This window comes from Lipotes vexillifer, unplaced genomic scaffold (genome assembly GCF_000442215.2).
Source record: "Lipotes vexillifer unplaced genomic scaffold, Lipotes_vexillifer_v1.1 scaffold422, whole genome shotgun sequence".
Taxonomy (NCBI): domain Eukaryota; kingdom Metazoa; phylum Chordata; class Mammalia; order Artiodactyla; family Lipotidae; genus Lipotes; species Lipotes vexillifer.
Window position 1 is genome coordinate 1,136,921 of NW_006779087.1, and position 25,063 is coordinate 1,161,983.

At 55.1% G+C, this 25,063-nt stretch overlaps 1 protein-coding gene across 1 annotated transcript in view; it reads right to left on the minus strand.

The window, feature by feature from the left end:
• Positions 1–834: 834 nt before the first annotated feature.
• FAIM2 (Fas apoptotic inhibitory molecule 2) overlaps positions 835–25,063 on the minus strand; it is a 29,853-nt gene continuing 5,624 nt past the window's right edge. Inside the window, exons 3-12 of the mRNA XM_007452277.1 lie at positions 24,368–24,471; positions 23,886–23,950; positions 23,239–23,292; positions 17,473–17,523; positions 17,105–17,144; positions 16,576–16,613; positions 15,952–16,039; positions 15,564–15,659; positions 13,830–13,883; positions 835–1,090 (exon numbers count right to left, since the gene is read on the minus strand). Of these exons, the coding sequence (XP_007452339.1) occupies positions 941–1,090; positions 13,830–13,883; positions 15,564–15,659; positions 15,952–16,039; positions 16,576–16,613; positions 17,105–17,144; positions 17,473–17,523; positions 23,239–23,292; positions 23,886–23,950; positions 24,368–24,471 (740 nt within the window). The 3' untranslated portion in view covers positions 835–940. The remainder of the gene's footprint in view (positions 1,091–13,829; positions 13,884–15,563; positions 15,660–15,951; positions 16,040–16,575; positions 16,614–17,104; positions 17,145–17,472; positions 17,524–23,238; positions 23,293–23,885; positions 23,951–24,367; positions 24,472–25,063) is intronic.

The window sequence follows — 25,063 nt, forward strand, 5'->3', positions numbered from 1 at the left end:
CCTCACTCAGCCTCAGGCCTGTGGGAGCAGCCTGGGAGTTTAAGAGAAGAGGTGAGCGGATGTTGGTTTCAGTCCTGCCACGCCTCCCACGAGGATGCAGGTCTGGGTGAGTTAGCGGTGCTGCAGAGCCCAGGCCTCCCAGTTGGTTGGCTGCCTGCTCCCACCTCCCTTGGAGTCTCAGGACAGGTCCCCACTCAGTAGCAGGGCCCCTGCCCCCACCTCCTTCCCCGACAGCTCTGTGTCATGACCCAGGAGGGTAAACCAAGGCAAGCACAGATGGCACTGGCTTCCTGCCCCTCTCTCTGCTGCAGGGCTCAGGTGCCGAGAACAAGCCGCTGGTCCCATAGTTGAGAGAAGATAGGCAGCCTGGAACAGCCATCCTGTTCACCCACTATCCCCGTACCCCCACTGCAGAGCACCCACATCTTGTCTCCCAGTTGTCGTCTCCACCCCTTTCTTACCAAATGTCAAAGCCTAACCTGGAAGGAGGGAGAGGAGGCAGGGGGTGGGCACAGGACAGTGTGCCCCATAGTCCTACAGCTGTGGCAGCTTCCGGAGGAATCATGGTGGGGCTGCAGGCCTCGGCCAGGCTTCCTGGGATCTTTTTCCCACCTCTGAAATCCTGCTGGGCTTCTCCCACTCATCCCTTGGGTCCTCAAACCCAGAGGAACCTCCAGCCTCGACTGTCTCAGTTTGGGAGATATAACTGGGGGGAAGGGGCAGCATAGGGGATGGTGTGACCTGGGTACCGCAGGGCCCCTGATGGCATGGGTACAAGCTGCAGAGGGTGAGGATGAGGGCTGGCTGAGGGAAGTGAGCAGGCTGGCCAAAGGCTGGGCTGGCAGCTAGCTTTATATCTGGGCTGGCAGGAGCACGGGGGGCGGGGTCAGAGGACCAGCAAGGGGGCATTCTCTGAAGGAAGGGGGGTGGGAAGGGCTCCTCATTCCCGGTTGGTGCCAAAAAGCTGCAGGAAGAAGGTGAAGATATAGATGATGTCTAGGTAAATGTTGAGGGCTCCAAAAATATACTCCTCAGGGCTCAGCGAGTGGCGTCGGCTACCCATCAGCAACTGGGTGTCAAATGCCAGGAACTGAGGGAAGGGGGAAGAGAGAGAGAGAGGTCAGAAGGTCTGGTCACTGTGACACTGACCAAGGGAGCCCAGTGTCCCAGCCCAGGCCCACCCCCAATTTTGTTATCACGGGCTGCCTGGCTGCTCAGTGACCCTCCTGTGACAGCCTGGAATATGGCACTTTCCCAACACCTTCCATCCCTAATCCAACACTTATTTACTGAGCACCTACTATGTGCCAGCCACCAATGCAGCAAAGAACAAGACAGACAAGATCCCCGACTTCGTAGAGCTTAGAGTCTAGCGGGAAAGCAACTGTTAGTATGGTGAGTAACAAAGAGAAACACAAAGTGCCACAGGGGGCTGATAACAGGAACCTGACCAATGTGAGTGTGTCAGGGGTCAGGGAAGGCTTCCTGGAGGAGGGGACCTTCAAGCGGAGGCAAAGTCTTCTCGCCATTCCTTCAGGGCCCTACTCTTAGAGGATGAACGAATGCTCCATGTAACAGTGAGCAGGGAGCAGGCACTTGTTAGGTGCTTTACAGACATTAGCCTACTTTGTCCTAATAACGTCCCTATTGAGTAGGGATTCTACCTTTCTTAGAGGAAACCAAGGCCCAGAGATGTTCAGTACTTAACCAAGGTTACACAGCTGGGAAGTGGCAAAGCCAGGATCTGCACCCAAGCAGGCTGGCTCCAGAGCCCCCTCATTTAACCATTCTGCTCTGCAGCTTATGGGCAGCACCCAGGGTTAATGTGTTTCCTACCAGGAAACAGGCTCCCCCGAGAGCCCCAGTGACTTGCTCAGAGCTGCAGAGACAACAAGGAACACCACGCCATGCCTGCTTTCGGGGGCTCACCACTTAGTGGGGGACAATTACAGATGATTACAATAAAACCTGGTAAATGCCATAATTAGGGCTGATTGGGCAGGAGGAAGGTGGCCCAGGAGAGGTGACACTTTCCCTGGGGCTTAAAGTATGAGTAGGAGTTTACTAGACTAAGCAGGCCTGGGGAAGCCCTGGAGGTGAGGGTGGTGGTGTGCAGAATGAGGAATTCATTGTGGCAGAAGCAGTGGGGCAAAGGGATGGATGGACAGAGGCTGGAGCCCAGGGGCCAGAGGCTCCAACAGGGAGCAGCTCCAGCATGTGGGACATCAAGGCATCTCACCCTTGAGGGTGGGGAGGTGGGCATGATTACAAGTATGGGCTTGAAAGTCAGACCGACTTGGATTCCAGTCTCAGCTCTGCTACTCACTAGCTCTGGGATCCTGGGCCAGGTTATTTAGTCGTTCTGAGCCCGTGAGTCCACCTCGGCAGAAGGGAGATGAGTGTGCTTGCCTCCTGAGGATGTTGTGAGAGTGAGATAATGCGTGCAAGGTGCCTGACACATGGTAAGCACTTAATGAACGGTGGCTATTAGTGCAGTTTTATTGTTATATCTGCAGAAGGAGAGGTGCCCTCTTGAGAACTTGTGTGTGCTGCCGCTGAGACTCAGGTCTCCTGCCACTCAGCAAGGAGGCAGAAATGTCACTAGGGAAGCTGTGTAGCCTTAACAGCAGGCAAATGGAGAACCATAGCCAGGGCTGAGGGGGCCCTGCTCAGGGCATGAGAACACAGGACCGGAGCCGGAACGCCTGGGTTTGGGCTTCTGTACCTTGGAGCCATCACCCACTTGACCTCAGTGTCCTCACCTGCAAAATGGGACAGTAATGACAACCACACCACGGTGTGGTTTTGAGGGTAAATGTATCACAGCATATGTGTCATCAACTATAGTTATTTTTTAGTGTCGTTTTACTCCACTCTACTCTGTTCCTTCTCAGTTTGATTTGGATTGCCAGGTAAAGTTTCCTTCTGTAGCAAGAACAGGCAAGGAGAGGGGCTGACTCAATGCTTCAGGCTGCTTAGCAGTCACGGCTGCCAGCATAAGTTAATAAACTGCTGATCTGGCTTACCAATCAGTCACTTGCTTGGTTGATTTCCCAGAGCCTGGTCACCCCTGGGTGAGCTAATGAAATTGAATCTCTCAACTAGAAGGCTTGGACCTGACCCCGTCTGGGGGTGGCCTCTCCAAGGAGCCTCCTAGAATAGCCAGCTGGCTTTTCTCTTGGAGAAAAGAGGAATGAAATGGTTTCTGCCCCTGTCTTTGGCCAATGGCCATGGATGCTTATCTACATGGGCTATCTGCGAGAGCCTGCCACAAATTTCAACCCCACTGCCCAGTAACACCCATCACTGCAACCTCATGCCTGTAAGCCAGCTGAAGGCTTTCCATTCATTTATTCCCAGCAGCATTTGTTGAGCATCTACTGTGTCGTAGGGACCGTGAAAGCAAAAGACATGATCAGAGATTACATTACGAGCATGCACTCATATAGGGGAAAGTAACTTGATAATCCCCCTGGGTGATGAGCACTGTTCCCTAACATGTTGGCTGAGAGCAGATATCTTGGTCATAGTTAACACTGTAGTTGGCAGCTAAGATCTCAGTTGAGAGCTAACAACCAGATTGACCACTGACACCTAAAAGGACAGCAGGGGACTTCCCTGGTGGTGCAGTGGTTAAGAATCCGCCTGCCAATGCAGGGGACACGGGTTCGAGCCCTGGTCCGGGAAGATCCCACATGCCAAGGAGCAACTAAGTCTGTGCGCCACGACTACTGAGCCCGCACGCCTAGAGCCTGTGCTCCGCAACAAGAGAAGCCACCATGATGAGAGGCCCATGCACTGCAACCAAGAGTAGCCCCCGGTCGCCGCAACTAGAGAAAGCCCGCGCGCAGCAATGAAGACCCAATGTAGCCAAAAATAAATAAGCAAAATAAATAAATTTATAAAAAAAAAATTCCCCAATCCTGCCAAAGTCATAAAAAAAAAAAAAGAGGACATCAGGTGCTTGAGTTGCGGGGCAACTGGATACAAGACCCTGAAGGAGGGGCATGTGGGTCAGGGGCAAGAGGCAGGAGCTGAACGAGGATGCTACTAACTTATATCTGAACCGTCTTTTCACACGCTAGTCCTTTATCTCACTTGCCCAATTCACTCTAGGAGGTGGATATTCACCCTTATTATTTTAAATATGAGGAAAGGAGTCTCAGAGCATGTGAGTGACTTGCTGATGGTCATTTATCTAGCTGGAACCAGATTACCTGTCTCCTACATTCCGACAGAGAAGGGGGGAGGGTGGGCTTGAAGGGAGGGAGGAAGCACGCACAGAGGGCAGAGGAGACAAAGGCAAACTTTCCTGGTGCACCTTATTGGCCAGGGCTGCACCTGGTCGGGGTCCCACGGCCATACACTCGGCCTGACCCTGCCTCGTCCAGGCTTATGTCTGCTGTCCTCCCAGAGATGAGGCTGAGAGGCTCTGGGGGAGCCATGCCATGGAAAGGGTAGCTCAGAGCCACCAACAAACAGGCACTGAATACAAAAAGCTGGGGTTGCAATGTGTTGAATCAGCATAAAAAATATACATGGACCATGTCTATCCTACAGAAATGCCAGTGTAAGGGCTCAAAGCAGCACACCCAAGGCTGTTCACGGCAGCCTAGGTTCTAACAGGGAAACCCTGGAAACAAACCCAACCTCTATCAACCAGGGGATTGTTAAGTAAACTGTGGGCAGCAGTGCTGAAGCAGAAACATCTCTGATATACACTCTTATGAGAAAAGCACAACTTGCAGAAAAATCCAAATCACATGAGCCCCTTTATGTAACGAAAAAACCTCACAAAACTATATGTTATAGGGGCCTACATAGCATATATCTATAAAATGCATATAGAAAGGTCTGGAAGGAGAGACAACTGACCACAGCTGTTACACAGCCAAATGACATTTGCTTTATCTGTATCATTTAAGATTTTAAAAAATGAAATATATGAATAAGTGTATTCATACATTATATTAGAAAAAACTAAGAGAAAGGTTAAAGTAACACAAAAGAAGAGTTTGTGAACGCTTTCATTTAACTGTCCCCATAATCCCCTGGGACAGGTATTGCATGATCATCTCCATCATGGAGCTGAGACTGAGGCCCAGAGAGTATAAATGACTCGCCCACTTCACACAGCCGAGAGGACAGACAATCCCATTCTGTTTCCACCATGTGACTGACACTGCTTTGGGGTGTGGTGTGTGTGTGTGTGTGTGTGTGTGTGTGTGTATTTGTGTGTGTGTGTGTGTCTGTGTGTCTGTGCAGAAGGATGGAAGAGGTGAGAAGTGTAAACAAAGCTCATGGCCCAGAGCCTAGCAGGCTATCTGGGGGGGATGTAGGGAGCGCTGGGCCCACCTGGCCCCGCCCCCACTTTCTGGGCTAGAAGGTAAGCATGGGCTTTTTTTTTTTTTTTTTGCGGTACGCGGGCCTCTCACTGTTGTGGCCTCTCTCTCCCACTGCGGAGCACAGGCTCCGGACGTGCAGGCTCAGCGGCCATGGCTCACGGGCCCAGCCGCTCCGCGGCATGTGGGATCTTCCCGGACCGGGGCATGAACCCGTGTCCCCTGCATCGGCAGGCAGACTCTCAACCACTGCGCCACCAGGGAAGCCCTAAGCGTGGGCTTTGAGGATTCCAGAGAAAAGAGACTACCAGCCTTAAGCCCTTGTGCCCTCGGTTGGGATGCAGGACAAGGAGAGGAGCTGAGTGGAGACTCGCCTGGGGCCCATAGAAGATACTTCTCTTGTCTTCAGCAACCTGGGTGTCAAAAGTTAAAATGGCACAGACGACCTCTGCATGCAGCCCTGGGTCCTGGGGAGCACTCCCAGGTGGGTCACCACCACCAAAGGAACAGGGTCTGGCAGCCGTGTGAGCCAGAAAGTCTGGCCCAAGATAAAAGAGGAGCAGTGTGAAAAGGTATGTGAAAGAGGAAGGGCGTGCGTGTAATACAGTGCTTAAGAGCACGGACTGGGAAGTTGCATAGACCTGGGTTCAAAGCTTGCCTATGACCTTAGGCAACTGACTACTACTAACAGGTAATATTATTGATCACTGATGACATGCCAGGCACTTTCTGACTGCTTTGCACATATTAATTCACTGAAAAGTCACAACCTACGAGGTGGGTACTATTATTATCTGCACTTTACGGATAAGGAAACAGAAGCACAGAGAGGTAACATGACTTGATCAGTCCACACAGCTCGAATGTGGCAGAGAATGGATTTGAACCCAGCTACCGTGCTCCAAAATCTGGTGTTCTGAATTATAAGGTTAACATTTACAATAAGGGTGAAAGCTACCATGGTAGTTGAGAGACTACCATGTTCCAGGTGCTAGGCTGTTTTCTTTTTTCTGTTCACATATTATCTTATTAAGCATTACCACAGCCTTGTGAGATAGTTAATATTAGCCTCATTTTAAGATGTGGCACAGAGAGATCAAGTAACTTGCCCAAAGGTCACAGCGGTAAGAGGATGAGCTAGGCCTTGACTGTGGTTTGGGTGGGGTGCACGTGGCCACCTGAAGAGCCCCCCTGGCCCTCCTGATAGCACCTTTCCTGGCTCTGCCCCTGTATGCCTGTAATAGATGCTCCCCTGCCCTGCTCCCTACAGGGACTCTGAATCACCCCTCCCTCAGTCTACCAGCACTGGGGCTGGGGGGCTTCTTTCACTTTCTCCAGGTCAGGGTGTTGGTTTGAAAGGCTTGGTTTGAGCAGGGCATTGGTTTCGGAGGATTAGTGTCTCAGGAACTGAGACTGAGGTGAGGTCCAGGAGGGGGACATGAGTGCACTTTCCCCCCGAAGGAGCAATTACTGGCCAAACCACCCTCCCTCCTGCCACCCTCAGAGGAATCCACTCAATCTCAAGTGGGTTCAGATGAGGCCTCGGGTGGGCATCAGGGCTGTTGTGGTGGCAGAGGGTGGGCGGCAGGACAGAGAAGGTTCTCACTGGATCTTTCAGGCTCATGTAAACCACTGAGGCAAAAGAGTCTCTAAATTCTGAATGAAATAAAGATGAGTCTAAAATAAAGTGATACCCCTGCCTTGGGTTTGTGTAGCCATTTTTACTTTTCAAAGTGCTTCTCTAACTTTGAAGAAGGCATGGCATCTATCACAGACCCCACGAGAAAAGCAGGGTAAGGGGTGGGGTGGGGGCAGACTGGAGTCTCTTCTCCAAATCCCTCACATGCTGTGGGAAGATTCACAGGACACACAGATTCCCTGCTGGGGCTGAATCGAAGTAACTGCCCAAAGCCTAGCCTCAGGGTGACAGAGGCTGAGAAGGCCTCTCTGGGCCCTCCTGCTGTGGGGGGACCTCTCTACGCCTCTACCTTCCCATCTGTGAAATGGACAGGGAGACAGAGTAGAAAGAATGCTGGGCTGAGAGTCAGGAAAATGGGGCTTTCATCCAGCTTGGCGGCCAACAGTGCATGCATGTGGTGTGTGTGTGTGTGTGTGTGTGTGTGTGTGTGTGTGGTGTGTATGTAGTGTGTTTGTGATGTGTATATGGTGTGCATGTGTATGTGTGTGTGTGCTGTGTGTGATGTGTGTGTGAGTGTGTGGTATGTATGCGTGTGTGTAGTGTGTGTGTATGTAGTGTATATGTGATATGTATATGGTGTGCACATGTATACATGTGTGTGGTGTATGTGTGGTGTGTGTGTGATGTGTGTATGGTGTGTGTGTGTGTGATGTGTGTATGGTGTCTTGTGTGGTGTGTGTGTGGTGTGTATGTGTGATATGTGTATGGCATGTGTGTGTGGTATATGTGTGACATGTGTATGGTATGCATGTGTGTGGTGTGTACATGTGTGTAGTATGTATGTGTGTTGTGTGTGGTGTATGTGTGACGTGTGTATGGTATGCAAGTGTGTGGTGTGTGTGTATAGTATGTATGTGTGTGTGGTGTGTGTGATGTGTGCATGGTGTCTGTGTGTAGTGTGTGGTGTGTATGTGTGACGTGTGTATGGTATGCATGTGTGTGGTGTGTGAGTGTGTAGTATATATGTGTGTGGTGTGTGTGATGTGTGTATGGTGTCTGTGTGTGGTGTGTATGTGTGTGTGGTGTGTATGTGTGACGTGTGTATGGTATGTATGTGTGTGGTGTGTGTGTGTGTGTAGTATATATGTATGTGTGTGTGTACATGTGTGTGGTGTGTGTGTCTGGATGTGCTCTCTCTGGGTCTCAGTGCAGGGAGGTCCCTGTCACTCTGAGGGCTCACAGTCTCAGTGTTCCTTTTCTTCTGGGAACTGAGTGCAGACGGTTGTGTGTGTCCCCTCAATGGTCAGAAGTCAATACCTAGCACCGGAGGCCCAGCACCTCTACAAACAAAGCATCTTCCTATCCAAGCTTCACTCATCCAAACACCATCAGGCCCCGACACATCCAGTACTGACCACACAGGCTCTCCGTGCCACCCCATCCCTGACTCTGGGGCACTGCAGGGTCCTCCTAACTAATCATCTCTCAGCCTCTCTCCTATTCATTAATTTGGCTTCTTCCTTAAAGCATAGAGACTGATGCTTCCTGAGGTCCTCAAACTGGCCAGATGGGGCAGAGGCAGGAGAGAGTTCTGTTCCTACTGGGCCCATCACCTAATTTCTAAAGTCCTATTCCTGGTTTCTTCCCTAGGTATCCAGGCTTGGCTTCCTGATTTAAGTGGCTGGGAGGCTTAGCTTCCCCAAAGAAGGACCAACTCTGAAGCAGAGCAACCTGCCCAGAGTCATGTAGGCAAAGAGACTCAGTCACTGCAGGAAACCAGCTGGCCAGGCCCTGGGCGCCACCTGTGCTCCCTCACTCTCTCTCTCTCTCTCTCTCTCTCTCTCCCCCGTCTCCCTGCCTCAACCCTCCTGCTCTGTCCAAACCCCTCCACCTTGCCTCATCACCCAGTCCAGTCCTCATGTTCCTCTGCCTCACTTTCCATGAGCTCCTACAGAAAAGCACTCCAGGAGAGGGCACTAGAGGGGAGAGGAGGATGGGGCCAGCCTGAGGCCAGTACCTTTCGGCTGACTCACCCACTTCCGTTGGCATCTGAGTCTAGTGCCTAGAGGGGGGTTATGTGGTAGGGTGAGGGAGAAAACCCAAGCTTCTTGAGAACGTGCCAAGGCCAGTCGGGGTGAGGCCGAGGAGGGGCCCGTTCCGGCAGGCAGGACCACGGCCCTAGGAGGACTTGGTTCCCCACCTCCCCAGTCTCAGACTAGTCCATCTGGGTGGCCCTGCTCTCAAAGATGGCAGGGTCCTTCAGGGGAGGGGCTGAGGTCTCTAGGAGACAATCTTTTGCTGCTCACAGCCCTTCCAAGGCTCAGGCTGCTGGGGGTTGGGGTGGGTCTCACTGGGATCTGGGCCCTCCTCTGACACTTCTCTTCCCCCTTTTCTCACATATCCTCCTCGAGGCAGCAAGGAGGATAGGGATCACTGAGTGACATTCTTGCCTAGCTGCAGTGCGGGAACGGCCCCTCATGGTGCTGAGAATTCTCCATCGGCTAGGGTAGGAGATGCCAGGATGGGCAGATGGAGAGACCAGGGCTGCTGGGCACTGGTTCTGGGGATGGGTTGAAGCTACAGGACCACAGATTCCAAAGGACAGAAGTGATGCTGGAAGCAGGATCAGATTGAGGTCAAGGACCTTCTGACTTGAGCTTAATGGGGAGGAATGGGGACCTTAGTTCTCATGGGACTGGGCCTCTGTGGGTCTCCATCCACCTGACACTGAGACGAGGGAGGGGAATGAGTCTAGCAGCTCCTCCTCAACTCTCCCCACACCATGGGACCCAGGGGACGGGCTGCAGGTCGTCCCTCATTTGAGCCAGGTGGCAGAGGGCAGGAGATGGAACTGGGGCATTGACACCACGTGCTCCTAACCATTGTTTACATAACCTGCAGGATGAGCCCCAAACTGTCAGAGCGTTGCTCTCCTAATGAGACATTAACAGGTAGTTAGGCGCAGTGGTTCCTCCCCGCTGTGACTCACAGAAGACTGATGCCTAAGTCAGCTATGCACCCATGCTTTCTTTGCCTCACTCTGACAGCGCCTCAGCCGGACCTGGCCTCTCAGGTGTCTGTTCATTCTGCAAACATCTAGGGTTGCCTGCTGTGCGCCACGCACTGTTCTAGGCACCATGGATGCAGCGATGAGCAAGCCAGACCCAAATCCCTGCCTTCAAGGAACTTAAATTCTGCTGGACGGAGACAAACAATAAATAAACCAGAAAAATATGTAGTATGTCAGAGGATGAGACGTGCTATGGAGAAACAGGGGTGTAGGGAGCAATGTGTGTGCGTGCCTGCATGTGCGTGTGTACACAGCACAAGAGATTGTAAATAAAGCAAACACTTGGAGGAGGGGAGAGAAGGAGCTGTGAGCAGATGGGAAGGGACAGAGGCAACCTCGGGTGCAGGGGCCCCGGGCTGGGAGTGAGCCTGCCGTCCTCAGGAGCAGCAAGGATGCCAGCGTGGCTGCAGCAGAGTGGGCGACGGGAGGCCGTGAGGTCAGGGAGGGCCTGCAGGCAGTGGAGAGCGATTGCTGGAGGCCAAGAGGAGGAATGACCTGACCTCATTAATGTTTAACAGGATCACTCTAGCTGCTGTGGTGTGGGACACAGACTGTCGGGGCAGCACCCGTGGGAGGCCATTTCAAGAATCCAGGTGGAAGGTGATGGCGACAAGGACCAGGAAGTAGCCGTGAAGGTGGAGAGAAGCAATCAGATTCTAGATAGAAGGTGAGGCCAACCGGATTTGCTGCTGGGCCAGTTGTGGGGCGTGGGGAGAGTGAGGAGTCGAGGTGTCATCAAGGCATTTGGCCTGAGTGACTGAAAGGATGGAGCTGCCACTTACAGCAACGAGGAAGGCTGTGGGAGGAGCAGGGGTTCAGGGGAAGAGCTGGAGCTCAACTCTGTGCACATTAAGTCTGAGGTGCCCATTAGATTTCCAAGTGTGGACACGGAGTAGGCAATTGGCAAGTCTAGTGTGGGATTCCAGGCTAGCGATGTAAAATTTAGGGTCATCATCCTAAGAGATGGTATTCAAAGTCTTGAGATAGTCTGAGATCCCCTAGGGAGGGCGTGTGGATGGTGCATGGCCCCAGAGCCCTCCAGTGTGACCCGGGAAGCAGGAGGAAAACCAGGAGGGCTGGTGCCTGGATACCAAGTGAAGATGCTGCTTCTGGGGGGAGGGAATGAGCAATTGTATCAAATGCTGCTGAGAGTCGAGCGGGATAAGGACTGAGAAATGACGGCTGGACTCAGTCACAGGGAGGCCATCGCGGACCTCGGAGAGAGCATTTTTAAGAGGCTAAGAGAGAATGGGGGGAGGACTGAGTAGAGGGAAGGGAGGACGGGAGGAGAGGGACTGGAGAGAGGGTAGATTCCATTGTGAGGAGCTTTGCTCTGATTGGGGGGGGCTAGAGGGACATGTGGGTTAAGAGTGTTTTGTGTGTTGCTGTTTTTTCAGTTGGGAGAAATTACAGCCTGTTTCTACGCAGATGGAGATAATCCAGTAGCGAGGGCAACACTGATGGCGCGAGAGAGGGAGGGGGAACATTGCTGGAGAGATCACCCCAGCCTCTCCCCACTTCAAGCCAATAGAAGTTGTCCTCTTTGAGGGGGATGATGGGGGTTCTGGCAATGGCACCAGGCCGGGCACAGGACACCTGGGTCCTGTCCTAAATCGGCCCCTTACTGGAGGTGGGACCCTGTGCCAGCCCCTTAGCACCTGGGACTTCGGATGTGGAAAGCGGGTCTTCACATGTAGAAAGCAGGTCTAACAGCGGCACCACCTCCCTCCCTGGGCTGTGATGGAGATCCAGTGAGGTCATAGGTGTGAAAGTGCTTTGTGAAATGTAAAGGGTGGAACAGATGGTTGGGATTATTTTTATTATTCTAATAATGCAAGGGATTATTAAAGAAATTTAAAGGATTACCGTTCATCCAACCCGACTTGTACACACAGCCTCCCCGCATAGCTGATACACGTGCTGTGTCCTGATCAGCGCGAAGCCAAGTAAACTCCCTGACCCTCCGCCAGCGCTCGCCCTCCTCCCACTCTGCCCGGCACGGACCCCTCTTCTTCCATTTGTCCCTGGCAAACGCTGTCCTCTGAGGCCTCCCCAGTCTCCCTCCCCTCAGTCTGACCCTCCTTCCTTTCCTCCTAGCCGACACCCCCCCCCACACCCCAACCTTTTCATCAAAATTTGTCTTTAGCAGGTACTGTGTGCAGGAAAGAGGGCTGAGCAACAGCCAGAGAAGTTAAAGAGTGCTGAGCAACAGCCAGAGAAGTTAGTGTCGCAGGATGATCAACCATCCTGGTTTGCCCAACCTTGGAGTTCCTAGGGGGTTCCCCCAAGAAGTGAGATTTTCAGTGCTAAAGCTGGGAAAGCTCTGGGTAAACTGGGATAAGTTGGTCACCCTAGTCTTGACCAAGGCCAATCACACTTAGTTGGTTTACCATTATCTTGCAGGGAAACCTTAGAAAAATCACTTAACTTCTTTGGGGTTAAGTTTTCTCATCTCTAAAATGAGACGCCTTTTCACTAGACGCCTTTTTTCAGTCCTGTCCAGCCCTCAGCTTCTGAGCCTGGAGGCCATTTACCCCATAGATATTTACTGAGTGCCACCATGTGCCATGCACTGTGCCCTTCCTGCTGGCTGTGGCATCCTGGGCACACAGCACACACCTCACACATTGTAGGTGCTCAATAAAGACCTGTGGAAATAAATGAATGAATCTACCACACCTCCACTCCTGGCTCGATCCCTATCCACACACCCAAAGTCTCTGCTCATAGTTCTGACCCCCTATTTTCCCCCCATCTCTGCTCCCCCACACTGTCAGCCATAAGCCTCTGGAACCAGTGATTAAGCCCAGAACTCTGACCAGACTGAGTTGAGCTGAAAACACCAGTGAGGGAGAGGAGAGTCTGGTCACTGCTCCCGCTGGCAGTGGATGTTTACCTTGGATGCCACCCCACCACGCAAGAAGATGTCACCAACACAGGCTTGCCCTGGAGCACCATCACATTCAGGTGCTGGGAGCCCACTGAGCAAAGGGCCTGTGTTGGGCTGCTCTAGGCAGACATCTGCCCCTGGTCACCTTCCATCTCCTGGGCATCTGCCTCCAGCCACCCCACTCCCTTCCCCACCTAGCCTCAGACCCTGAGTGGGGCTCTGGAGCCATCTGTGCAGATCCCCAGTCTAACCCTCCACTTCCAGGATGCTGTCTGCTGTCTGCAAGTCATTTAAAGTCTCTGAGCTTCAGGCTCCTCATCTTAATCTGAGAACAACAGAACCTAGTTTATAGAGTTATGGTGAGGATTCAGTATATGTGCAGAGCTTGCTGTGGGAGAAGCAAGTGCTCAATAAATACCAGCTATCATTGTTATCATAACCATAATCATCATCATTAACACTCTCAGTTTGGTGAGGACAGCCAAGGACAAGCTCAATCTAAGTGCATCTGTCACAGGGTACCTGGAATCGCCCTTCCTCCAAGAAGCCTTCCCAGATTACTCCCAGCAGAGCAAGGACTAACTTAGTCCATGCGGCTGGGACACCCTCACTCTCCCACCCCCACAAGCAGCACTGAACCTCCCCAGGAGCCAGGGGTACCTCTTCCCAGCTCTGTCTAAAGCATCAATCCTGTTGTTACGACCTTCCTTGCCCCTCTGCCCAGGGGCAGCTGGTCTGTCTTAGAGACCTGACAGCAATGAGCCCCTCTGCGCCCACTGGTTCTTCACAAGGGTTCAAAGAGGACTATGAGGAAGATGGGGATGGTGGAGGGGCCTGAGGAGATGGTGGGAGGCTGAGAAGGCAGGGCCCCCAGGAGGCCACACTCACCAACGTAAACACGCCTGCTCCCAGCACGGCATACACTGCATGGAGCCAGGGCACCTGCAGGGCAGACAAAAAACAGGCTCAAGGATGGCGAGATGGGCAGTGCGGCAGAGGGGCAGGGAGAAGGGATCAGTTAGAGAATGGAGGGTGTAGCACAGACCTCCCCAGTGGGGGCCCTTTCTCACCCGCCCAAACCCTGCCCCAGACTGAGAGGTCCTTAATCCCCTGCGTGCTCAAGGTGGGTGGGGGAGCCCCAGGGTAACAGTGATCCTGGAGGGCTGGCGGGGAGGTCCAGACGGGCCAGCACTTCTTTCCTCCACACACAGCCCCAGGCTCAGGCTGGCCCAGGGTGACTCATCCTATGGGGTCCCTGCCATCCTCCCAGCCTGGGTCTGGCCTGAGGCTACGCCCTTCTCCCAGTGTGGACTCATCCCTGTGCCGTCTGTCCCCACGTCGGGAGCTTCCTGGCTCTGCCTGTGTGGGTAAAGGGGCTCAGGTAGAAGGGGACAAAGACTTAGGCCCAGGGGTTGGGGGGGCATCTGGCATCCCTGCCAGCTGTGCTTGATGGGATTGCCTGCAGAGGCTGGAACAGCACCCCTTCCCAACCTCTGCTCCCCCCAGGCCTCAGGGGCACCCAACTGAGTGCGGAAACCTTGCAAGAGGTGCCAAACCAGCTGTGCCCTCTGAAGAGCCTTCCCCCAGAAGACTCCTGGAAACATAGGCATTCCATCAGCCTGACCCGGGTCAATAAAGGGTTCTTTGAAGCTCTGGGGCCCCTTCCTGTACCCCACCCCCCCATCCTAGATACACAGAGGGCCCCCAGGCCAGCTCCGGCTCCTCCCTTTGTCAACAGGATCCTGGGAAGAGCCAAGGAAATGCCAGAACCAATCCTGACGTTCTGGACTGGGAGGCAATAACCTGGGGCTGGGCAGGATGGGGTAGGGACGGAGAGTGAGGAATACTGCTCTCAGCCTGGCAGAAAAGGGGCAGTGGGGGACCCCCGTACTAGAGGTAGCTAAGAGCAGCCCACGGCAGGTGCAAGCCCTGAGCCCTCAGCACGGGTCCAACAGCTGCTCTCTTGGGTCCCCAGGGCTCAAACCCCCTCCTGTGATGCCCTCAGTCTGCCCCTTCTCCACCTGCAGCAGCCTGAGTGCCTGGAATGGGTCACTGAGCCCTGAGCAGTCTTAGTGGGATTTCCCAGGCAGGCCGGACACTTCTTAAAGAGCTGAGATTCAGCTGTCCCCATGGACACCCTCATGGGGCAGGGGTATGCTCGGAGCCCCACTGTCCCATTTCCCGCCTGCCTGGACAGCCAGATCCTGCCTCTCTGGACTTGACTGATCCCCCAAGAGTCCCAGGAAGCCCTTCCTCAGGGCCCCTCTGGGCCTGGTGGCCCCATGGATCTCCGGAGCCCCCTCCCCGGCCTAGGGTTTAAATGATCTGAGCCCTCCCCCTCAGCCTCACCTCCCCCCTAGTGGAGAAGACGGGAAAGGTGAAGCGGATGTGGCTTGTGGAGTGGGCAGGTGCCCAGACCTGTCAAGGAAAGCCTCGCTTCGTTGTTTGCTTACACCGCCAAGCAGCCCAGGGCAGGTGCCAGGAGGGGCAGGACAGGATGGCAGGCTGTGAGCCCTTGGCTCACGGCCTTCCCTGGAGGGTGTAGGAGGAAACAGCACCCTCGGGCCGGCAGCCCCACCCCCGCCATCCCCACGGGGCCGGCTGGGAGACCTGGAGACTCACATATTGGAAGGGCAGGAGGATGGCCAGGATGAGTCCACTGAAGAAGAGAGTCATGAGCAGCACGAAGAGCACACCCTGGCAGGACGTGAAGTCAAACTGCAGGGGCGGGATGGGCGTCAGCTGCCGGGCCCCTCAGGCCTGCACAGAGCGGCCCGGCGTTCCTGGGGGCCCCGGCTGCGCAGTGTGCTGGCCAGAAGGCCGAGGCCTTGGCAGCAGGCCACCTTCCTGTGCTCACCCCAGAACCCGCTGTTCCTCCCCCTCCCGTCCCAGGTGGCCTCCCCAGACACTACTCATGCCTTTTACCTCCCCCAGCTGGGGAATCCAAGCTTGCAGCCCACCGCCCCCGCCCCCCACCAACCCTCCTCAGCCCGAAGGCCCCAGGGCTGACCTTGGTCTGGAAGCTAAAGACGGTGACCGAGAGGCAGACGAGGGCCGTGATGCCCAGGCACAGCAGCACAGATGTGGTGTTGTAGTAGCTGCAGGACGGGCAGGTCAGGGGGTCGGCTTCAGGGCAGGGCTTCTGGTCTCTCCTTGCCCTCCTCCCAGGTCCTCCCCTTCTGCCAGGACCTGATCCCGCGACCTCTGCCCCCCAGCCTCTCCCCTTTCCCAGGATTCCCCTTATCTCTGCCTCCTCATCCTTTCTACTGGGACCCACCCTCCCCAACATGCTCACACTCAGAATCCTGTTAGAAGGATCTCGAAGAGGTGGGAATGGGGGTGGGGAGGGGTTTGTGCTGGTGCCTGGAGGTGGCTTATAGGGAACTGTGTGATCATGAACCTGGGGCCTTTTCAGCTGCAGCTTGAGAGGGTGTCACCTTGCTTTCCTCCGTCTCCCACCCCCACCCACCAGCCTGGCCAGGTCCTGGAGGCCGAGTGCAGGAGGAGCGTGCTCTAAGCCCACGTCTCCCGCCTGCCTGAGCGCCCGGGCCCGTCCAAACGCTCCCCAGAAGGACTGTGCTTGGGGCAGCTCCCCTCGGGGTGTGGCCAGCCCACTTCCACCTGGCCCCTTTACCTGGACAACATCCCAGTGAGGTAGGCCATGGACAGGGTCTGAAAGAAGTAAGATGAGGGAATGCTGGGGGCCCAGACACCTTCAAGGGCCAGGCTGGGTGTCCACCCCTTGTGCGTACCCCTCAACTCTTGAGTCTGCTTTGCTCACACACACATTTACATCCAGGATTTCTCCCGGTGAAGGAGGTCCCAGCTGTCCCTTTCTTTTTTCTGCAGCCCTGCTCGTCCCCCTTTCTAAGATTCACACCCTCCCCCCACCCCCAGCTCTTGTTATCCATAGCTCTAGGAGTCCCCATACAAACCTCTTAAAAACAAAATCACAATGGAAAGAGAGAGTGGATGGAGTGGGGAAAGGCCATTTGGAAAGAGAGGGCTGGGTGTCTTTGCAGAAGTGGGGCAAAAATACCCCTGTCACCCCCAGTGACCTCACATCAGCTATCTCCAACTCCCATCCCTCAAAGCTCACCCTTCAACCCTCCTCCCTCCATCCCCACTCAGCATCTGTCCCCAGACACTCCCACATCACTTACAAAGATGGTCAGGAGGATCAGGTTCCAGGGGAAATGCCTCCTGTAAGGCAAGCCACCGAGTTCAGAGGAGAGGGGCAGTGCCTACAGCACAGGCTGGGTCGTGCTGTGCGAGGGTCCGACAAACTCATCCCCACTCCTCGGAGCTTCTTCCTTCAGCCACATCCCCACGTGCCCCCATCTGTGCCTTCACCCTCCCCCCGCCCCGAGGTGCCAAGTAAAGGAGGGAAGGGCAGGCCTGCTTGATGGAGCCCAGAGAAGGATGGGGCCGTCTTAGGGGTGCACTGGCGGCAAGCAGGACTGGGGCCAGAACTTCCAAGATCCTGCTCATGTTCCCACAAGCCATGTTGCTCCTCAAGCCATCATCATACCTGGGTCCAGAACAGCAGGCCAGGGTCAAGTAGGTCGCAAAGAAGACGGCGCTGTGAGAGACAGACGGATGGGAGAGCTGGCCGTCCCTGAAGGCCCTCCACCCAGTCCCCTGCTCGTTCCACTCTCTGCCACCCCTGCCCACAGGGCACCAAGCAGGGTGCCACGGGCCAGGGGCAGGGGTTGGTCAAGCGCACGATCATCTTAGAACCTTGCAATGGCCAGGGTGATGATATAATTCCAAAAGAAAGGAAGGGGAATAAGATGAGCCTGCTTCTAGAAATACTGAATCTTGGGTGCCATGTGATAGCTAACCACCCAATGCAAAGTGGTTCCCCCCAGACAATACCTTATTACTTATATATATTTTGAAAAGCTCATATACAGTGTTCTCTATATGCCAGGCAGAGAGCTACATGCTTTATGAGTATTAGCTAATAAAACCCTCGTATCTTCTCTATGAAGCACGTTCTTCACTTTATAACTGAGGCACGGTGAGGCCCGGTGAGTTGTCCAAGGTCATACAGCTACCACATGGCAGAGGCAGGGTTAGAACACAGGCATTCTCCTCCAGAGTCCTAGCTTATAACCACTACGCCGCACTGCCTCCTTTAGGCCTTTCCCTGGCCCTGTCACTACCCACAATGATCTTGTCTGTCCTGCCAGCACCTGGCACAGCAAGAATTACCTGTGGCATGAATTTCTGGATCAGGTGTGGCCGTACCCACTGGGAGACTGGCAGGAAGCTCAGGGGGAACCCAGAGACAGGGGTCGAGGATTAAGGATTTTCTGGAGAGCAGTGGAGGTGGAGGCCAGTCCAGGAGGTGGGACACGAGGGCTGAAGACCCAAGGGTGGCGCATGCTCATGTCTACCTAGATTGGTGCCGACACCAATGCGTGGTCTCCAGCTCTCAGTGTGCCCTCGACACATGGCACCCGTCATCCTTCCCCATCTCCCTCCTCGGTTCTCCCACCCACATCCCCTACAGCAACAGTGCCAACCGTCCTCCTTCATCTGCAAACCTCCCAGGCTGCCTCACTCTCCTGCCTGGTCTGGCCTGATGTGTCCCAGAAAGATTCGAGATGAGGTGGGGGGCTCCACTGGCTCCCTGCCTGCCGCCTGCAAACATCGCGTCATGCATCTATGTGTCCTTCCTTCTGTCCCTCCTCCCATCCCAGGTGAATCCCCCCAAGCCTCTGGGTTCCACACCCTCAACTGCCCTGCCAGCAACTGCTACATCTTCTCCCTCACAAACCTCCTCAGCTGTTCTCCATCTTTAACCAACATCTTTCCCGGCTCCAGCTACTGCCACCCTCACAGCCAAGCTTCTTGAAAAAGTTCTCTCCACTCACGGCACCTTCTCCATCTCACAATTACTCCTCAACTTAACAAACCAGCCCCTGTCCCACTTAATGAGAGCTGGCTTTGCCACATCACTATGACCTTGTTGAGTCCAACTGACACTTGTCCGTCCTTATCTGACCTGGACATGCTGACATCTGATCTCTCTCGTTTCCCTGGTTCCACAATGACACAGCCTTGGGTCCCCTCCTACCTCCCTGGTCACTCCTCCATCTCCGTCAGCACAGGGTCTCTCCCAGCAGACTGTCTCCCTTTACGATCCTCTTGGGTGGGCTCACTCATTCCTAGGACTCCCTTTATCAGGCAGATGCTCATGACTCACACACCATATTTCTGATCTAGAATTTCCTTCTCAACCTCAGACCTAAATAACCAACTGCCTACTGGGCAAACACGGCTGTTATGCAGCAGGTTAGAGCCGAACCTGCCCTCCTCCTTGCTCCTTCTCCTGCATCCCCTATTGCAGAGGATGTCATGCAGCCTCCGAGTCACCCAACCAGCGACCTCGGTCAGCCTTGACTCTCACCCTGCCATGCCCAGCTAGTCACTTGGACCTGTTGATCCTCTGCCCAGGCAGTTCTCAAACCCGTCCCCTTCTCTCCATCCCCACGACCACCCTTTTAGGTCGGGTCATCTCTGTCTATCCGGTCCTTCTGCCTCCAGCCCTGCCTTCCACTCTCCAAGCTATAGGCAGATCCCATCATGTGACTCTCCTGTTTAAAATTCCAAAGACCTGGTGATGCCCTGCGTGATCTGCCCCCGCCTACCTCTCCAGCCCATCCCGCACCACACTCCGCCCCGCCATCTACCCTCTCATCGCCCTCTGCACCCTCACAGTGTGCCCACCACTCTCTGCCCCTGCTGGAAAGGACCAACTGGCGAGGATGCCTGGGGCTGAGGTTGGAGGGGCTTCCGCTGTGCACCACGGGCATAACTCAACCAAAGCCTGCACCCCACACCCCACGGGTCTGCTCATCTGATCCCCACCCAGATGTAGCATCTGGAACAACTTATTGTTCAACCCAGGGCCTGGCACAATCTTTAAATATTTCTGGGTGAAATGTGAAAGCACAGGGAATGTAGGGGTTGAGACAAGCCTGTTGGATTTGGTAAATAGGGGCCCTCCACCTTCACCCTCTACTATTCTTCAGTGGTTCTCAAATGGGGCATCACTGCTGTCACAGTGATGGAGGGGTTCTCAGTGCCAGGGCCAGGGCTGCAGGCCATCCTGCAGGGCCCAGCCTCCTTTTCTCTCTGGTCCAGAGCTCCTCAACCCTCAAGACTAGTGGTCGGGAGGAAGGGCAGAGGGACAGATGACCTGGAGCGTATGGGGCAGTTTGGGAGCCTGACCCTCGCATTTCACATCCCAGCTCTGCCACCACCATCGTGTGACCTTGAACAGCTACTTAATTGCAGAGCTCCAGCTTCCTGCTTTGTAAAACGGGAATACTGGTACCACCTCACTGGGCTGTAGTGAGGACTGAATGAGAGCATGCAGTCCAGCCTTGAGCACAGAGCCTGGCACTGGGTAGGGACCTGAAGATGGGAGTTGTTATTATTATAACTAGAACCTGGCTAACTGACAGCTTCCTGGAGAGGCTCGGACCCACCTCCCCCAAGTCTGGTCTCACACATTTCCTCCTCTGTCCGGTCCCCCCACCTCCACCCCACAGCCCTTACTCCTCCCCCGCACGGTAGGGAGGCCCGCAGTTCCCGCTGCCAAGGCTCAGAGGGAGCAATCAGACAATAAGGCGAGAGCCCACTGAGGGAGATGATTGGGGCCTGGAGAAAGCGTGGGCGGGGGTGGGGGGGGTGGGGAGGGGGTGGTGCTGGAAGGCTGCCATCCCAGGGAGCCAAGAATAAGTCACAGAAGAAGTGAAAGACAGACTTGCTTGTCAGAGCCTGGGCCCCAGGGCCTGAGCTAGAGCCGTGGTCTGTTTACAGAATGTCAAGACCGAGGCACGAGGCTCAGGTGGAGGCCAGGGTCCAAACCCACTGTCCTCCCCCAACTTATGATGCTCCAGGACCAGTCCCAGGCTGTGGGGAGGCAGCAGAGCATGGAGGGGAAGTGCACGAGCTTCTCAATCAGAAAGACAGGGTTCAATCCTGGCTCTGCTGCTTAGGAAGCAACATCTCTCTGAGCCTCAATTTTCTCATGTATAAAATGGGGATAACAGGGCTTCCCTGGTGGCACAGTGGTTGAGAATCTGCCTGCTAATGCAGGGGACATGGGTTCGAGCCCTGGTCTGGGAGGATCCCACATGCCGCGGAGCAACTAGGCCTGTGAGCCACAACTACTGAGCCTGCGCGTCTGGAGCCTGTGCTCCGCAACAAGAGAGGCCGCGATAGTGAGAGGCCCGCGCACCGGGATGAAGAGTGGCCCCCGCTCACCGCAACTAGAGAAAAGCCCTCGCACAGAAACGAAGACCCAACACAGCAAAAATAAATTAATTAATTAATAAACTCCTACTCCCAACATCTTCTTTAAAAAAAAAAAAAAATGGGGATAATAACAGTATCTGCCTCGTAGGGCTGTTGTTAAGGATCAAATGAAGAATATCTGCAAATCACATGGCACAGTGCTACATACATAGAAAAAGACCTGTTTTATTCTTACTGCTATTAAGGGCTTGGTATTTGGAGGACGTGAGACCCACTAGGTGTCAGACCTGCTAGGTCTCAGACCCAGAGGCAGACTCAGGACTGGATAGCGACGTGGGGAGTGAGGAGGAAGGACCTCTCACCATTCAGAGGCCAAATTCTCACACCATCCTCAGTGGGGTGGACTCTGCCCTCAATTCTAGAGCCTGCTTATTCTTGGACTGCCACCATCTGCTTAGGGCACAGAGTCCCAAAGACCCTCCCGCAGGAGGCCTGACGAGGGGCCTGGGGACCGCATTCCCGAGGTGGCAGGGTGCAGAGGCTGCCAGGCGGTGCTGACGTGCCAGGAGCCATGCCAACCCGCCATGGGGGCTGGCCGGGGTGGCAGTCCCTGGGGCCTCATCAGCTTTAGCCTACAGTGCCCCCCGTCCCCCAAGACGCCCGCCTCCCTGCCTGGTCTGCAGACAGGCCCTCTGTCCTGTGCCCTAAGAACGGCTCTGGGTGTGAATGTCTCCTCCCCTGGGATCCCCAACTTGGCTGAGCTTCTCCACTCCTCCTGGGAGCCCCAGAGGCCAGGATGTCTCCTTCCTGTCAGCCTTTGGCTGGCTTTTGCTAACTGGAGGCCCACTCTGGGACTGTTCTGGGCTCGGGTGGTCCAGGAGGCTCTGGGCTGAGCCTACGTTCCCACCAGATCCCCATTCAGGAACAGGCCTGGGACAGCTGTAGTGTGCAAGCTCCTTGGGTGGACATTCAGAGCCTCCACCCCAGAAGGCCTCGCTACTCTCTGGGATGTCCCGATTCCCCTCGCGGAGCCTTGCAGTGCTCCGCCAGCCTGGTCCCTAATTTACCCAACGCACCACGTGCGCTCCCACTCCCATGCTCCTGCTTAAGTCACCCCAGTCCCCAGGCCCCTTGGCTCATCCTTTGAGGCGCACCCGCTGACATGGACTGAGGGCTCCCCCTCCCCTGAATGCTGCTCTTTCACAGGCTGCCTTGCATGCCCACCACCTTCCCCTGCAGAGGCCTCCTCCCCACCAGCTCCAGTTCTGGCCTGGGCTCACAGCGGGTGCTGAAGGAGACTTTGCTGACAGTAGTTCTGCTCTGAACAGGGTGGTCCGGCCTGGAAGTATCCAGAATGACTCCTTAATTGCCCACATAGGAGGGTCAGAGTAACCTCTCAAGTTCCCTGCCATGCTCCTTAAAGAGTAGAGTATACAAGCAGGAGCCAACTGCTCGAGGGGAAGGGAGTCTGCCAAGCAGAGGGATTAAGAGTACAAGCTTCAACCTGAATCTTGGGTTTGAATCCCAGCTCTACCACTACCTACCTGTGTGACCTTGGGCAAATTACTCAACCTCTCTGAGACTTAGTTTTCTGAGCAGTGAATGCAACACTTCACATCAAGCACATAGAACAATGCCCGGCCCTTATTAGGCACTTTATAAGTGGTAGCTCTTATGATTAATAATTCACAAGCATTCATAACAACTATGTTAATATTGAGTAGCAACATTATCATTAGTGTGGGCCAAGGTGCCCCAGCCTCCCTTCTCCTCCAGGCCAAGGTCTGGGTCTCCCTAGCCATGACCCCAGTTCCACCCTTCCCTCCTTGGGCAGGCACCAGAACCAATGCCCATCTCCTCCCCTCCCCCTCAGCTCTACACACCCCAGAAGGCCCCTTCTGGCCATGCTCTTGTGAGGCAGTTCCTATGGGACGGGGAGAGGTCATGGGCTGGGATTCTGTCAGCGGAGATGTCCCACCTTGGCTGCGGAGAGTGTTCTGGGAAGGCGCCTGGGTATACTTACTAGGATGCCCAGTACCAGCCTGGGTTGGCCTGGACATAGTCCTTAACGGGGTCACTGCAGAGAAGGGAGGGAGAGAGAATCAGAATTTACCCTCTGTCTCCATTTCTGGTTCAACATCTGCACCTGCCCCCACCTCCCCCCCCCCCCCCCCTGCCACAAGCTCCCCCCGCATTCTGTACCCCTCCCTCCCCAAGCATGAGTGAGCCAGAGCCACCTATTCAGCTCCTACTTTAACCACGTCATGTATGAGTGAAGAACAGACGCCCTCAGGCAACCAACATGCAGAGGAGTGCCAAGAGAATCAGAATTTACCCTCTGTCTCCATTTCTGGTTCAACATCTGCACCTGCCCCCACCTCCCCCCACCCACCCGCCCCATGCGCCCAGGTGTAGGGCTGCTGCACCTGAGAGGAACGACTGCTTCACAGAAACCTGCAGGCCCAGAAAGCATGGGGCCACCCCCTGCTGGATGGAGGACCCCTCCCTGTGCACGGTCTAAGGTTCTTCCCAGCATGAGGTGGGCCGCTGCCCTGCACCAGCATCTTCAGGCAGACGGTTCTAAGAACAGTCTGACTCTGGACCCTCCTCCCCAGGCTGAGACCTGGCGCCACCACCCGTGGAACGTGCTGGTCCACACAGCCAACTCACCAGAAGGTAAAGAGAGCCACGACACCCAAGGTCACCAGCAGCTGGATCAGCAGAATGGTATAGACCTGGGGGTGGGAGGGGGGTCCTCTCAGCTTGGGGGGCGCTGTTGGGGGCCACAGAGGCTCAGGCCCCCAGCAAGGCTTAGGGAGACCCCAACTTCCTGGTGACTCCGTCTACCCTCCAGACCCGCATCCTGGGCCTTCCACCCTCCTTCTTAGGGGGCATCGGGATGAATCCAGGACAAGGCGAAAGGACAGCAAAGACGCTCCAGAGCCCACACCCATGGGATCTGGAGAGAAGAGACCACGTGTTCAGCCGCAGCAGGGGGCAGTGGGCACCCCAACTTCCCAGTAGGTGCCGTCAGCTGGCATCACAAGGATGGGGAGAGGGAAGGCCTCTGGGCAGGAGACTGGGCCAGCGGCTTCTCGAGAGGCTCCCCCCACCCAGCTTCCCGGTCTGGGAGAGTTGGGGGAGGCAGTTACCTTTCTGATGAAGACTCTGCGAACGTTCTGGTCGTCCCAACTGAAGGTGGTGAAGAGCTCATGGTCTCCAGTGGGGAAACCACTCTCATAGCTAGAGCTGCTGCCTGGGTGGGCAGGGGGAGGGCCATGAGCGCTCCCACACACATAAACACCACCCCCAAGGGCTCAGAGCTACCTTTTGTCAGACTGGCTTTCTGGACCAGGCAACGCCCTTCTCTCCAGCCCCATTCTCAAACCTCCTCCTGCCCCACCCCATCCCATCCCACAGAGATCCCAGATCTCTCCCAGGTTGCCCCTCACCTTTCCTGTTCTGAGTGTGAGAAGGAACTGTCATCTCCCCTTCCCACCCCAAGCCGGGGCTCCCTGGGACCCAAGCTCTGCCATACAAATGTGGCCCTTCCCTCCTGTGCCCCCCATCCCCCTTCCTGGACATTCTGGCTCCTTTGTGGCTGAGAATCAGAGAAGGACAGCCACTCCCCCGGGGCTACCTCACACATCCCAGAGTCAAAGGTCCTACCCCGGCTTGCTCTGAGGCCCCGGGGGTGGGAACTGGGGACTCGTAGGTGGGGTGCTCCAGCTGGGAACCAGAGCTGGGGGAGGCCGCAGGGGAAACAGAGCCAGGACAAGGGCAAGAAGTGGCATGTGGGTGTGGGTGAAGTTTGGGGGCCTGGTCCCAGAACTCAGGCTTTCGGAAGA